The following is a 15,271-nucleotide window of genomic DNA, read 5'->3' as shown; positions in this document are numbered from 1 at the left end:
GTTAATCTTATACCTTCAAGCTCAGACCAATGGACCCAATCTTAGATTTTGCTATCAAAGGTCTACTGCTGCAGGGCACAAATCCAGGTACTGCGTTTACAGCTATTAAGACCTTCACAGTGGCTGTGGTCTATATCTAGATGTCCTTCCTAGGCTCAGCAAAGCGACTTTTGGAGGAGGATTGTTAGCAGGCGGGGCCTGGTTGGGAGAAGCAGGTCACTATGGAGGTGGAAAATGAAAGGGTACAGCTCTCTCCCGGGAGCCTCCTGTCCTCTCTGCCTCCTGGCCACCATGATGTGAACATCTCTGCTCGTCCAAGATCCTCCATCAGGCCATTTCTGCATTTAAGCAATGAACTGAAATTGTAAATTGTGAGCCTAAGCGAACCTCTCATCCTTTTGTCCCAGCGACGACTTCAGTGGCTAAGGCAACACCTGAGATATGGTTAGTGTTCGTATTCATTTAATTGGACTTTTCTGAGCATCTGTGGAAGATTGCGAACAAGAATGAAGGTATTCTCCCCGAACTTACATTTCAGTGGTGGGGAGAGGGATAGGTAGGGCGCAGCAAGCCCAGAGCACCTTCAAACACTCCATTAGGTTAAATAATGATTTACAAGTACGTCTAAGCCAGATGCTGTTCCGCGATGCAGATATAAAAAAAGATCCCATTCTCTCTTAACTGACAAGTCCAGTCAGCACAAGTGTAAATGGATCTGCCTGTGTCTGGGAAGGCGCCTTTCTGGTAAGTTTAACGGTTCTATTATCCAAATGTTGGAACAATTCTTCCTATGAAAGATGGTACAACCCACATACACATCTGTCAAGAGAAGGGTTTGTTTCTCATCGGAGTAGAAGCACAAAAATAGCTCAGGGGATTAAAGCGCCTGCTTAGGCAGAGCACCGTGGCTGGGGTTCCATACCGGTCATGCCGTGCTGGCTCCGGCCCCGGGGTGCACTGAGATGGCACTGAGACTGGGTGTGGTGGGGTGCACCAGTAATCCCAGCGCTTGGGAGGCTGAAAACAGGAGAATCACTACGAGTCCAATCTATGTCGTGAGACCCTGTAGACTCTGTACCAAATATATTAAAATATGTACATATTGCAAATCTAACTGGATGATCTTAGCTGGCTTTTATTGGGGCTCTACAGGTGGGCAACCACTGCTCTGCCCAGAAGCAATGCGGGGCAAACCGGGAAGGGACGTCCTGACTGCCCTCCACACCTGCTTCTCAGGGGACAGTCTTGGCTCGGTACCCTGCAAGACCCTAATCCCACAGGCACTCTAGGGGATGCGAGAAGCGAGAGGGACTTCGGCCGAAGGGCACCTAACCTAGAGTTAAAAACGAGGCGTGGCGGGGAGACCCGACCCATTCCTCCTCCGACAGCTACGGCACCTGGCTCCAGGTGGTACGTGAGGCCAACCAATCGGAAAGAGAGTTGCATCCGACGCCGTCCCCGACATCCAATAGCAGGAGGCGTCTCAGACTCGGCCCCAGCAGTCCTAGCCCGCGGCGCCCAGCGGCTGCGCGTAGCTGGGGCGCCCGCGGCAGCGTAGGACCCCGCGGCTGTGACCTGGGCGCGGGTGTGGCTACTGCGCATGCGCCGACGGAGGAGCCGGCCTCGGCCGCTGGCGAGACTCTCCGCGGCTCCGGGCACCCGCGGGCGCAGGTTCCCACGCCGGGAAGCGGTGGCGGCGCGTGGGCGCCGAGCGTTTGGAAGGGAAGGTCATCCTCCCTGGTCCCCGGGGATTGGACGGAAACCGAAAGATGGTGAGGCCCGGGCCGTGCCCTGCAAGGCACCCCCTTCCCGGGAAGTCGGTGGTCACGTCCGGGGTACCGGACGGGGAGGCGGGGCGGACGCGGGCCTTGGTCTGGGGGTCACGGGGTCAGAGGTTACGGGGTCCCGGCCCGCGGTGGGGGGCAGGGTGGAGCTGGGACGGTGGCATAGACCTTGGGTTTGCGGTGACTCTCCGGGCTCCAGTCCCGGGCTGCACCTGCCGGGGTAGCAGGGCTTAGGTTAATTAAATATTTGTGATTCGATAATTATATGTAAAACCTTTTCTAGAACGCGGGCACAGGCCAGTGAGAGATCCCGCCCAAGTGCTTTTTTATGGCCGGATGTTGGTTTAAGCCCCGTATCAACAACGCTTCCTTCCCTAGTCCCAACAATCCCGTAAACTAGTAACGTCCTATTTGGGGCAGGGAGGTGCAAGTACCCTTTGGAGATTGCCTCCGGACCGTGCAGGACGCTAGGCAGGTGCTTGCGGTCACCGGACCCAGCCCGGGCTTGGGGAGCCCTCAGGCGACCTGGGAGCCCCAGGACCTGGAGGAAATCGGCTGCGGGTGTCGGTACCGTGCTTCTCCTAGCTTCCTTTTTTCCGGATTGATCTCAGGTGTTTTAAGGAAACTGAGCTCTTGAGAGTTCTCATCTCATTCGTTCCATCTCTCTCCTTTGAGTTACAAAATGAAATGAGCAAGAAATTCTGATGAAAACACAAGGAGTACATGCAGGAGACATCTTACTATGTAGAAAGTCAAGAAAGTAACTGTTTTGAAGGTGCTAGGAAATTGTGTGTGTGCCAGAAAACTGGAGAATAATTCAGAATCCTAGAATTTTTAAAATATGAAAGCTTTTCGGGGACTGGTTATCCGAGCATAATCTTAGGCAAACGTGTAAGTTGTCTCCATGTACAGTGCGATTTTGAAGCCACTTACCTTACAGAGCAGGTGACATGCTATTAGTGACAGATGCTTTTCACCATATCCTTTCTTTTTTTGGTTGTGGGAGTTGGGTGGTTGGGTGGGTACAGGGATCGAACCCAGGACCTTGGGCTTGCCAGGCAGTCGCTGTGCACCGTATCCCTCTGAGAGGTCACATCTTCTCACGCGGGCAGTGAATGCCAGTGAGAGCTGACAGCCTGCAAATCTTTCCAGAGGAGGTAGAGGGTGGTTTTGTCCCCTGAATGGAGGGAGACCCAATGGTATGAGGTAGCTGTTGGGATGGGTCAGCTCTTCCCTTTGCTATATATTTTTGGTGGGAAAAATTACAGAATTTTTCCCAATACAACAACTTCATTCCTTAAAGCTTGATTTTCATCCTTTAAAAGTACTTGAGAATTTTTCACTGGTTGCTTGTTGATGGATTACCACTAGCTGTTAGAAAGAAACAATGTGGTAGTTTTAGATCCAGGCACTGCGAACAAAAGAGAGGCAGACATTCTGGCAAGTGGAATTCTGTTACTGGTTTGAGGATTTTTTTTTTTTTAAGAAAATAAAAAATAACTTAAGAAAACATTAGAAAAGATAAAGAATTTCACTAAACAAAGTAATAGGAATTCAACAGTGGTTTTATATTGTGTGTTGTTGGCTTCAGCGTAGTTGTTAGTGTGAGGATTATTCCCCAATTTACTGCGGGCGTGGAATGACTAAGAGCTGAGTGCTTTCTGAGCTCATCCAGTCCCTGGAATTCAGCTTGATCATATGTGAAAGGACATTAGACTAAATTATTTGTAATGTATTTTAGTTTCATACTAACATTCTCCTGCCTGTCATGGTGCCGATTCCGGCCCCCTGAAAATAGCAGCCTTGGGACTAAAGCAAAATGAGGAAACTGATTTTTAGAACCTGATTATTTGACTATGACTAAATCGCAAGTTTTTATTCTACATACAATTCCCTTAACAGATAATTTGCAGGTATTTTCTTCTAATTCTAGAATCGTCTTTCTTCTTGCTTGATGGTATCCCTGGAAGCACAAATTTTTTTAAATGAAATCTAATGTATTTCTTTCTCTCTCTCTCTCTCTCTCTCTCTCTCTCTCTCTCTCTCTCTCTCTTTAATGGTTTTGATTGTCTAGTCTCCAAGACAGGAGACTAGAGGAAGGTTTTGTCTAATCCAAGGTTATGAAGAGCTGATCCTGTCTTTTCCTCTAAGAGCCTTATAGCTGTCACTCTTAATTTAGGTCTGTGGTTGATTTTGAGCTAATTCTTAGGTGTGTTAGGAGGTGAGGGCTTCCATTCTTCTGCAGGTAGATCCCTAGTTGTCCTGGCCCCTTTGGTTGACTAGTCTTGACGCCCCTCTACTCCTGGAGGTTACTGTATTGGAAAAATCGTTGGTATCCTATGATGTTCCATTTGTAGTAATTCCTCTAAGGGTTTAGTTCTTAAAAAAAACAATATAAGAGCTGGCGAGATAGCTCAGCGGACTAAGTGCCTGCTTTGGCAAGTGCAGGGACCAGGGTTTGATCCTCAGTCCTGCATGCTGTGCTGGCCCTGCCGCTGGGGCATGCTGAGCTGGTGATGGAGTCTGGGTGTGGTGGTGCATGCCTGTAATCTCAGTGCTGCGGAGGCTGAAAATAGGACCACTATGAGCCCGAGCTACATGGTGCGACCCTGTACCACATACATAAATGAAAAACAAAACAAAAAAAAACACAGTGTATGAATCTGCCAGACCATGTTACAAAGAAGCCTTGATATTGTAGAACAAAGTTGATTCAAGTGTAGAGCCTATGTTTTCTTTGTCTGATTCATTATTTTGATTATTTACATCCTGTCTTGAGTATTAGATACTTGAAAAGTATAAAGCTTTTTTCCCCTGATGCATGACATGTGCGTATATGTTTGTATTATGGACTTAGATATGTTAGATATTTGTTGAGTGATTTTTTTAAAAAAAAAATGACTTCAATGTGTCTGAACTGTAAACACACTATTATAGAAGAGCTGTTACAGGTCACCTAGAGGTTACCAACATTAGTGATTATTACCTTTTTACATGTCCTTGTTACCGCGAGGCATGGTGATGATTATGAAGGCTGGCGTTTACTTCTGTACCTCTCACAACAGTTGCCAGGCAGGTTGGATCTCTGGCAGGGATTGAACCCCAGACTGAGGTGTCCGGACGCTTTGTGTAGGAAAGCGTCCCTTTGAACTTTATAAGTTTAGTTTATAGGGAAATGTCCTGGCAGGTGTGGTAAGGAAGATGAAGTTGGCAGTGGGTTTTGAGTACGAGAGGGGAAGGTGACCAAGATAGGAGAGAGAGTAAAGGGCCGCAGAGCCGTGGAGAGCTGTTGAGGGCGTGGCAGGGGGGCCATGGTGCTGTGGGCGCTGGCGCCTGAGCTCTGGACAGCTACGTTGGGGTCTCCCAGGAGGGCAGACCATACGGCTCTGCTTTGGCCCAGCTTCTCCAGTGATTCCTGCTTGTCCTGGGATGTGTCAGACAACATGAGGCAGGGCAGCTGGGCTGGCAGCTGGTGGTGAACTCGGGAGAGCTGGGTGGGCCCAGGAGAGTGGGAAGCTGTTTTAAGGACCAGAGGACTAAGGGAAGGGAGGGCGTTGGGAGTGTGAGGACGTGCCCGTTCTCACACTCGTCAGAGGGGATTGGGCACCAGAGTGGTTTCTGCAGTGAGATTGGGTCGGAATGTAAAATGGTTATTCAGGCGAAGAGCCAGCAAGTAAATAATGTTTTAAAAATAAATCTACAGCTGCCTTTTCCCCTGAAATATACTGTGTTGGGCCGACCAGATAGCTCAGTGGACTAAAGTGCCTACTTAGGCAGGTGTAGGGAGCAGGATTGGATCCCCAGTGTGCCGTGCCAGCCTTGCCCCCAGGGCACACTGAGATGGTGACTGAGACTGGGCGTGGTAGTGCACACCTGTAATTGCAGCACTTGAGAGGCTGAAAACAGGAGAATCACTCTGAGTCTGATCTTTGCAGTGAGACCCTGTAGGTCCTGTGCTAAAATACAAAAAAAGAAAAAAGAAAGAAAGAAAATACTTTGTCACCTTGCTGCTTTGAATTTGTTCTGTGAATGGAAACAAATATTGGAGTGTGAGGAATTAGCTGGGTTCAGAGGCTCGCAGCTGAATTCCCAGCCCTTTTTTTAATTTTTGTTTTGAGATAAGGTCTGGCTGAACTGCCCTGCCCGGCCTCTGACTGCAGTCCTCCTGCGTCAGCCTCCTGGCGCCTGCGAGGCTTTCGTGGAGACTTGCCTTTGATGGAAGTTCTAGAATTGCTGGCACCTGGGACGTAGGCCCACGTAGTGCTGCTGTCTGACAGCCCAGCTAAGACTGACTGAGGCAAGGGTGGAGCTGTGCATAAGCACCGCACCGCAGAGCTCCAAACACTGAATAAAAGAAAGGAGCCTGGCTGGGTCCTTGCAGCTGGAGCTGTTGGGCGCTGGGCTGGCGGTGTCCGGCTGTATCTGTCTTCTGCTCATGACAGGTGTTCCGTTCCCACACTCAGAGAGCTGCTATCTTTGACTAAAATGGTAGAGGTTGTCCGGACCCAAAGAGCCTCACGAATGCTGGTCTTTGGTCTTTAGAACTTGCAGTCACTAGGTTTTAGAGGGGCCACAGCTTTGAGCCGTAAGCATCTCTGACCACTACACCACAGATCGAAAGAGGAAAGTCTGTCTTTCAGTCATTGCAGTGTGTTTGGGAGAAAGCAGAATCCACAGTCAGCGGCTTAGAGTGCGACTTGCCTGCTGGTAGCCAGCTGCTGGCCGGGACGCGTACATCTGCGCCCTGCCAGCGTCTTCTCACTCTGAAGTGGTGAACCCCCATACCCCTTTATGGCTTCAGCCTTTGCATCTTTGCCTGGTTTCACACATCTGTTCTCGAGTGCGTCAGAACCTCGGGGCCGTCTGCCAGTTCAGCGCCGAGGCTTCGGCTCCAGTCCCACCCGCTCTAATGCCAGTGTCTTCAACGTAGGCAGCCTTCTGTTTTGGGGCAGCGTCTCAAGCCTCGGCTGGGTCAGCTGCCTGCTCTGTTCATGTCTGTGTCTGCCAGGGCCACTGGGTTGGCAGGAAGAGCAGTGTTGTTAAGGAAAATCCCTGGGACCAGCCCTCAGCACTGCCTGCCTGTGCTGCCTCGTGCATTTTCGAATTCCGGCAGTGCTGGCCACTGCAGGCACTTCCTGCTCTGCACACCTCTGACCCTTCTACCTCCTGCTCCCTCCCGGGAACTGACCCAGAGAATGCAGCAGCTCCAGCACCAGCCTGAATCCTGTCAGCTGACCTAGTCCTCCTGAATTCTACCTAGACCCTACATATCTGTGTCTCTCTCTCTCTCTCTCTCTCTCTCTCTCTCTCTCTCTCTCTCTCTCTCTCCCCCTAGCCCTCTTTTCCTCCTCCTCTCTCCTTCACTCTGTCTCTGTCTCTGCCTCTGTTTCTCTCTCTCTCCCTCTCCCTCTCTTCCTTTCTGTGTGTGTGTGTGTGTGTGTGTGTGTGTGTGTGTGTGTGACAGGAATCAAAGCCAGGGTCTCATGCATGCTAGGTAACCACTCCAAAATTGAACTACACCCTTAAGACTTCTATTCTGTTTTGGAACAAGGCCTGGTTATAGTGCCCAGGTTGGCTTTGAGTTTGTGATCCTCCTGCCTCAGCCTCCCAAGGAGCTGAGATTGTGACATGCATGATTGCACCTGGCTCTATGTCCTGCCTTTCTAGAGACCAAAGAAGGTGGAGTGTGATGGAGTGTGATGGTCTTATAATCAATGAATTGTTTTTAAAAGAACAAACAACTTGGAAACATCTCTGAAACTGGGTTAAGAACTGAAGAAGACTTAAGTCTTTGACAACAAGATGACAATTTAAGAAGGAGATGATGAAATTTATTTCAACAGCTGTTGTTTCTTCAGAAACCTCTGTGGTGTCCATGTCCCTGCTGACTTATTGGTCACTGTCATATGGGCAGGTGGAGTTGGAGTTGAGACCTTTTTCTCAAATAGCTCCTAGCTCCTTCCCTTCCCTTTTTCCTTCTTTCTTTCCTTCTCCTCCCTCCTAACTTTCTTTACCTTTTTTTTTTCAATTCTCTCCTTCTCTTTTTCTTACTGTCTTTTTTCTTTTCCTTTTTGGGGGTATCAGGGATTGAACCCAGGGCCTTCTCACTGAGCTGCATGTACCACTCCCCGCTTTTCCATTTTTTACTTTGAGACACATCTTGCTACAGTGGCAGGCTGGGCCTGAGCTTGCAGTCCTCCTGCCCTCCATAGAGTGCTGCTTTCCAGCTGTGTGCCCTTACGTCCCCTCCCCCTGCATTTTATTTCTTACCCTTCCTTTTCTGCCAGTGGTTTCAGCAAGGTCTGGGGCTGAGCATGTGTGGTCAGATTTGCACCAACTGTATTTGTGGGTTAAAGGAACTCTAGGGTTCTATTCAGTAAACTAGAAGAACAACCTGCCGCCTTGGAGCCTCTGAAAGCTTGGTATGCCTTGTCTCTGGTACAGAAGAGTCAGTTTTTCTTTATTTGTGCGAAGTTAAAAGAATGATTTCTGCTGCTGTGGACAAGCAGGGCAGCTATGTAGGAGTATTTATGGGGACAGGGCGTGGCCCTTTGCCCCTTCAGGGGAGGAACGTGTGGGAAGGAGACGGGCCAGTACCCAGGCCGCTTGTACCTGCTCCAACTTTAGCTTGAGCAGCATCCAGTTTTTAAGTTAACGTAGGCAGTGCCGGCGTGTAGAGTTATGAAGGTTGGGCCTCTGTGGCCGTGCTTCTCAGACTTAAGGGACACGCGACTGTGACTGCTCCCGCTCTCTCCCGTCTAGGAGCCCTGACTGCGGTCCCTGCTGCACGCGCACCATGGCGTTCCTCTCGCTGTTCATGCTTGCCGGCCTCGTGACTGGCTGCGCAGGGAACTCGTCATATAGCTTGCCACCCAGGCTGCTGCTGGTGTCCTTCGATGGCTTCAGAGCTGACTATCTGCAGCACTATGAACTCCCTCACCTCCAGAACTTTATTAAAGAAGGTGTCTTGGTAGAACATGTTAAAAATGTTTTTATCACGAAAACGTTCCCAAACCACTACAGCATCGTGACAGGCTTGTATGAGGAAAGCCACGGCATCATCGCCAATTCCATGTATGATTCAGTCACCAAGAAATATTTTTCTGACTCCAGCAACAAGGACCCTTTCTGGTGGAACGAGGCGGTCCCCATCTGGGTGACAAACCAGCTACAGGAGAACAGGTCGAGTGCTGCTGCCATGTGGCCTGGCACAGACGTCCCCATCCACAACACCACCCCTTCCTATTTCATGAATTACAATCCCTCGGTGACTTTTAAGGAGAGGCTGGACAACATCACCACGTGGCTCAGCATTTCAAACCCACCAGTCACCTTTGCCACCCTCTATTGGGAGGAGCCGGATGCAAGCGGCCACAAGTACGGGCCTGAAGATAAGGAACACATGCGCCGGGTGTTAAAGGAAGTGGACGACCATATTGGTGACCTGGTCCAGAACCTAAAAGTGGCAGGACTGTGGGACAGTCTCAACGTGATCATCACAAGTGACCATGGGATGTCGCAGTGTTCTGAGAGCAGAGTGATACGCTTGGACCTCTGCATTGATCCTTCAGACTACAGCCTCATCGATCTGACCCCTGTGGCTGCAATTCTTCCCAAAATAAGTAAGTGGACTTCGGGCTGAGGGACACTGTTACCTGAGTGGGGCACTGACTAAGGAGGGAGGGTGTGAAAGAGTGACTTCGTCACTCCTGGTGGCCTGTGGAAGAGTGACTCTGTGGCTTCTGGTGGCCTTTGGAAGAGTGGCGCTGTGGCTCCTGGTGGCCTGTGGAAGAGTGTCTCTGTGGCTTCTGGTGGCCTTTGGAAGAGTGGCGCTGTGGCTCCTGGTGGCCTGTGGAAGAGTGGCTCTGTGGCTTCCGGTGGCCTTTGGAAGAGTGGTGCTATGGCTCCTGGTGGCCTGTGGAAGAGTGGCTCTGTGGCTCCTGGTGGCCTGTGGAAGAGTGGCTCTGTGGCTTCCGGGGGCCTTTGGAAGAGTGGCTCTGTGGCTCCTGGTGGCCCAGGATGCCTGCTCACTTGGTGTGCACTCCCCTGGTGTACAGATTGTGAACAGGTGGGGTATAGATTAGGTGTTTTCTCTTGAATCTTGTTGTAGTTCACAGTTCTCCACACTAAGGGAAAAGGGAAATTTTTTTGTCTTCAACACATTTATAATAGGGCTGTAATTTGTGTCTTGCTGCTGGGTGGCTGCTACACTCTTGCTGGCTTGAACTACTGGTGGCACATGTGTGATTCATTTCTTTAGTACCACCCGTTGTTCAAGCCAGCCAATGGCATATTCAGACTATATAGTCAAACCAGTGGGAATGTGTTAAAAAATATCTTTGATTTTAGTGTAAAACATATTTTTCTTTTAGTCCTAGAAGTGGTAATTAGTAGTAGTACATAATTAGTTTCTGTTTATTCAGAGCTCAACATGAAAGTAGTACCCATTGTGTAAAAGTGATGAAGCATTGAATGCTTAGAAAATGTGTGTGTGTGTATGAGTGTGTGTGTGTGTGTGTGTGTGTGTGCATCCATCCCCAACACAGTCACATAATTCTCTGTTGTTCTAAGAACTAAAAGTGATTCAATAGATGACATTGTCCAAAATTAATTTGTAGTTGAGCAAGATTTTCCTTATTAGTCAACTATGGCTTTTCTTTTTTGTAGATATAACAGAAGTTTATGACAAATTAAAAAATTGTAGCTCTCACATGAATGTTTATCTCAAAGAAGATATTCCTAGTAGATTTCATTACCAGCATAATGATCGAATCCAGCCTATTATTGTGGTTGCTGATGAAGGGTGGACAATTGTACAAAATAAATCATTACCAAAATGTAAGTATTTAGGATATTTCTGTTGTATCCTAGGGATTCACTGCACATTGCTTTGTTAGAAAGATTGTTGGGTTACTATTATTAGTATTTGGAGTCAATCTACAATAACCAGAATTTCATTCTTAGATTGTAAGGATGGGTAAGCTTAAAAGTGTAGGTTTACTTCCTTCCAAAACTGTGGTTACTGTCAGCAAGTTTCAAGATTGCTTCCCTTCATTTGTAGAAAATAAAAGGGAAGTAAAGAAGCAAAGCTAAGGACCAGCCAGATAGCTCAGTGGATTAAAGCACCTGCTTAGGCAGACTCAGGGACCCATGTTCAATCCCCGGCCTGCTGTGCTGGCCCTGGCCCGGGGTGTGCTGAGACAGCAACTGAGATTGGGCGTGGTGGCACGCTCCTGTAATCCTAGTGCTTGGCAGGCTGAAAACAGGAGGGTCCCTATGAGTCCGATCTGTGTAGTAAGACTCTAAAATTCATTAAAGAAGAAGAAGGAGAAGGAGAAGAATTTCTTGCAGCAGCGGCAGCAAAGCTAGAGAGAGAGATTAGCTACCTCACATTCCTTTTTTGGTCTGCGTTAAAATTTTTCTGCAATCCTGAGTCGTTCCCGGTGATAAAATCATTTTCTTGATTTCCTGTATTTAGTACTATATTTTCTATATTTAGGCCACTGAGCAAGAACCAGAAAGTAAACAAAGTCCACTAGTAAACAAAATGGACCTATCAGCGTTTCTCCTAAAACAGGAGAGAGCTAAGCAGAGTTCATCCTCTGCCTTCAGCTGTGGTGCTTTCTTTCCGTCTGATGTTGTAGCCCATAGCAGGGTCAGCACATTTTTCTCAAAGGGCCAGATAATTATTTTAGGTGCCATGAGCCAGCTGGTGTCTGAGCTGGTCAAGCATGTTCTTGTAGCATATATAGGAGTCGAAGTGGACTGCTGCATTGGTTAGTCTGAACATGGGCTGGAGTTTGCAGGCCCTACTATGGTCAAGGGTAAGACAGACTCAGAGGTAGTGGAGTTTGTGTATCATTTGTGTTTATGTTATTTTTTATACTTGGGCTGCAGACCTGTAAAATATAGGAATGAAAACAAAAACATTCTGTAGTCCCTCAATACAGAGTTAGACAAATACAATGGGAGTTTCCCCCTTCTTATCTTCTTTCTATTATTTATATGTGAAAATTGTATTATTGAAATTATACCTATTCTTGCCGGGGAGATGGCTTAGTAGAATAAGTGCTTGCCTGGCAAGCGCAAGGGCCTAAGTTCAATTCCCGGTTCTGCAAAAAAAAAGAAAACCCTGAAGTTATACCTATTCTTTTTGTCATCTTGATCACGTGTTATTTTTATTATGAAATATTTCATCTAAATACAGCTGAAGAACAACAAACACAATGCACATGCAGTTTATTTAATATGAAAGTGAGAATGTATTAAATACAACAAAGGCAGACAAAAAGAGGACATTTATGAAAATGAGACCAAAAGTTGGTTCTTTAGTGTTGGAGATTCATCAGGGACCTGTTTATCCTGTTTTTCTCAGAGTCAGATCCCATCCGTGGCCCCAGGTCTGCGCTACTTGCTTTCCTTGCACATTCCTACCAGAACTCTTGTGTGGAATTCTGAATCCTGCCCCCTGCTGGTGGTGCTTGTTGACTGTCAGCCCCTCATGCATTCTGCCCTTTACTTTTTTTTTTTTTTTTTTTTTTTTTTTTGTGGTACAATGCTTTATTTAGAAAAAGATAAAAGGTATTTTTTTCTTTTAAGTGGCACACTAAAAAATAAATAAATAAATAAATGGCACACTAGTTAGGCATCTTAGATGTATTTACACACCAAATAGGGAATAAATATGCACTGATTGGAAAACAATTATCCACTTATTTATTTTGCTCTTTTACTGTACATCTTCTGTTTCAGTTTTCTTTGCCTTTTGTAAATCCTTTTTTTTCCCTTGCTTTTAAATCAACTTTTGGCTCTGGTTTTACACACTGGGTTTCTACTGGTTTTTCCTCAGCTGGTATAACAAAAACGTCTTCAGTAGGATCGTGTGGAAGAACCGTCTGGCTCTTTCTTTCTCAGCTTGTGCAGGTCTTTTACTTGCTGCTTCATCTTTTCTTCAAGAGGAATAAATTTCAGAACAAGACATTTAACGCAGGACTTGAGAACCTTGATGCCTCATTCTAAAGCAGATACTAAAATGGATCGTAGAGATAAATTATTTGTGATTAATGAGGTCTGAAAAACTGCAATAAGTGCATTTATTTTGAAGCTAAGAAAATACTAGATCTTTACATGTGGCTTTCAAATTCACCTTATGGGCCCTCTGCCAAAGTTCTTGTTCAGAATGTTCACACCCTGGCTGAATTAAAGATGACTGGAAACTGTTTGAAAGGTTCTTGCCCACTGTCTTTTGACCCTGCTTTTGATGAATTATCACATTATGCTTTGCTAAAAGAACTCTTAATTCAGATTTCTAGCACATCACAGTGTCATCCCCAAAGCCAGCCATTTGTGTACCATGTATTCACTTTTACCATTTTGGATAATAGGTTATGTTTTCAGAACTTCCAGATCATAGATGAAGATGCTCAGCTTGTAGAAATAGGATCTCGTTTTGTCTTAAATCTGATAAAGATTTTTCAGGGAAGTTTGGGAGGACCACCTTTGTATGAAAATCCTCACTACCAATCACCACACATGCACTGGTGGATCATAAGATCCGTCACCGCTGCAAAATAGGGATGCCCTTTAGGTTTGGCCGTAGGAATACCCGGTGGATCTTCTCAGGTGAGCAGGACTTCAGCCTGTCGAGGTGGGAGGTGGAGTCTGTAGGGTTCAGGCTGAGAGGGAAGAGCAGCCGCTGGAGAAGCCAGATCCGGAACCTGAGGCCAGATCCAGGGGAAGAGGGGTTGCGTGTGAAAGGGAGCTTGGTGGAGCTGAAGGAAAGGTGGAGTTTTAAACTGTGGCTCCTGCATGGTGCAGCTAACCAGAATTTTCATGGACAGGAGTTAGGCTGAATTTATAAAGCTATATACGGTTCATGAAGTGAGTGTACTTGTTCCTGAAGCAAGTTAGTTTATAAGAGGGCCAGTCTTGCTAACACCTTTTTGTTCTCTTCTCAGTAGGAGACCACGGCTATGACAACTCTTTGCCTGCCATGCATCCGTTTCTAGCTGCCCACGGTCCTGCCTTTCACAAAGGCTACAAGCAGAGCACCATGAACATCGTGGATATTTACCCAATGATGTGCCACATCCTGGGATTAAAACCACAGCCCAATAATGGAACCCTTGGGCACACCAAGTGCTTACTAGCTGACCAGTGGTGCATTAATCTCCCAGAAGCCATTGGGATTGTCGTTGGCGCACTGTTGGTGTTGACTGTGCTCACGTGCCTCATAATATTCATGCAGAATAGACTTTCTTCACCCCGCCCCTTCTCCCGACTTCAGCTACAAGACGACGATGATGATCCTTTAATTGAGTGACAGGCTGGGGCTCCTACACGGTGTCGTCTTCGATCAACCTCAGAACTAAGGATACATTCAAGGAGTAGTGTTACAACCGTGAAAACATAAAGACAGCTTAGACCAGGCATGCTGGAAGTATTTTGTGTTTCCTTGTGCTTTGTTTTGGTGCGTTGCTAATACAAACAACCCCGATTAAAGTTGCTAGTTAATCAGTTCACGTCATCTTTTTCTAACATGGCTTTTCCAGAGAAAAATGCCACCTTTTTTTTTTTTTTTTTTGTAGTGAAGATAGATACATCTTTAAATGAAACAATGAAACTATACCAAAGTTTGGTAGGCACATTTTTCTAATAAATTTATATACTTGTAAATGAAACAATTTGTGAATTTTATGTATCAGAGAGGAAAAATTTCCTATATTTTTATAGTTGCCTTTAACACATTCATCCTGGGGGGCCATCGTCTGTCTTGCTGCTGCGTGGCCCTGACCCACTGTGGGCATGCGTTCACTGTGCCGTGGGCCACATGGGATAGCTGTACATGTTCCACTGGTGGTTCAAGTCACCTGGAATGTGCTGCTCAGTTTTTATCCCAAGTGAACCACTGAAGTGGGAAATTCTGTGATGGTTAATAAAATTGGTTAGCCAGGTCCCCTAAAAAATCTGACATGGAGAAACCATTTTAAGAAAAGCTATAACAGGACGAACAAAACCCTCAGCACCGTGTAGTACAAACCTCCGCTGGCACCGCTGTATCTTTACTAAGAAACTTAAGCCTTCGAAGACTCAAAAGTTGAATTCTTTGAAGATCATTGCTAATAAATCAGAAGTAGAGAAAATGCCTTTCTCTATTTGTGTCGAATGCCTGTGTGTGTGTGTGTCGGTGCAGATGTTCTGTGAGTTACAGTAGGAAGCCCCAGGGGAGTAGGCAGCGGTCAGGCTTCCACTCGTCTAGGGCACAGCTCTCAGGAAAGGCTATTTTTGCACTGCATATTTATTTACTTCTACCTAGCTCACAAGCTAACGTCATAATTTGAAAACCTCATGAGTTTTTGTTATTGCCTCTAGCTTTCTCATGCTTATTGAAACCTCAAGTATCCAAGTAAATGCATGACCTGAGTACAGGTCTGATTTTGTTTGTGTCAAAGGGATGAAGAAAGATTTCTGTATTTATCTTTTAGACA

The 15,271-nt window shown here is 46.7% G+C and overlaps 1 protein-coding gene and 1 pseudogene across 5 annotated transcripts; both read left to right on the top strand.

Moving 5' to 3' along the window:
• Positions 1-1,507: 1,507 nt before the first annotated feature.
• Enpp4 (ectonucleotide pyrophosphatase/phosphodiesterase 4) lies at positions 1,508-14,298 on the top strand. Of its 5 annotated transcripts, none has more exons than XM_004624096.2 (4): positions 1,508-1,772; positions 8,547-9,406; positions 10,452-10,622; positions 13,742-14,298. In XM_004624096.2, the coding sequence occupies exons 2-4, from the start codon at positions 8,581-8,583 to the stop codon at positions 14,104-14,106; spliced, it is 1,362 nt and encodes a 453-aa protein (XP_004624153.1). In that variant the 5' UTR covers positions 1,508-1,772; positions 8,547-8,580; the 3' UTR covers positions 14,107-14,298. The 5 variants fall into 5 exon arrangements, with proteins under 5 accessions (XP_004624153.1, XP_023575114.1, XP_023575116.1 ...); XM_023719346.1 differs by lacking the exon at positions 1,508-1,772 and adding an exon at positions 1,954-1,964; XM_023719348.1 differs by lacking the exon at positions 1,508-1,772 and adding an exon at positions 2,189-2,351.
• LOC105742592 lies at positions 11,573-13,465 on the top strand (annotated as a pseudogene).
• Positions 14,299-15,271: the final 973 nt, after the last annotated feature.

Source organism: Octodon degus, unplaced genomic scaffold (genome assembly GCF_000260255.1).
Source record: "Octodon degus isolate 3935 unplaced genomic scaffold, OctDeg1.0 scaffold00005, whole genome shotgun sequence".
NCBI lineage: Eukaryota > Metazoa > Chordata > Mammalia > Rodentia > Octodontidae > Octodon > Octodon degus.
The sequence above is the reverse complement of the archived record's forward strand: the minus strand, read 5'-3'. Positions and strand labels throughout refer to the sequence as shown.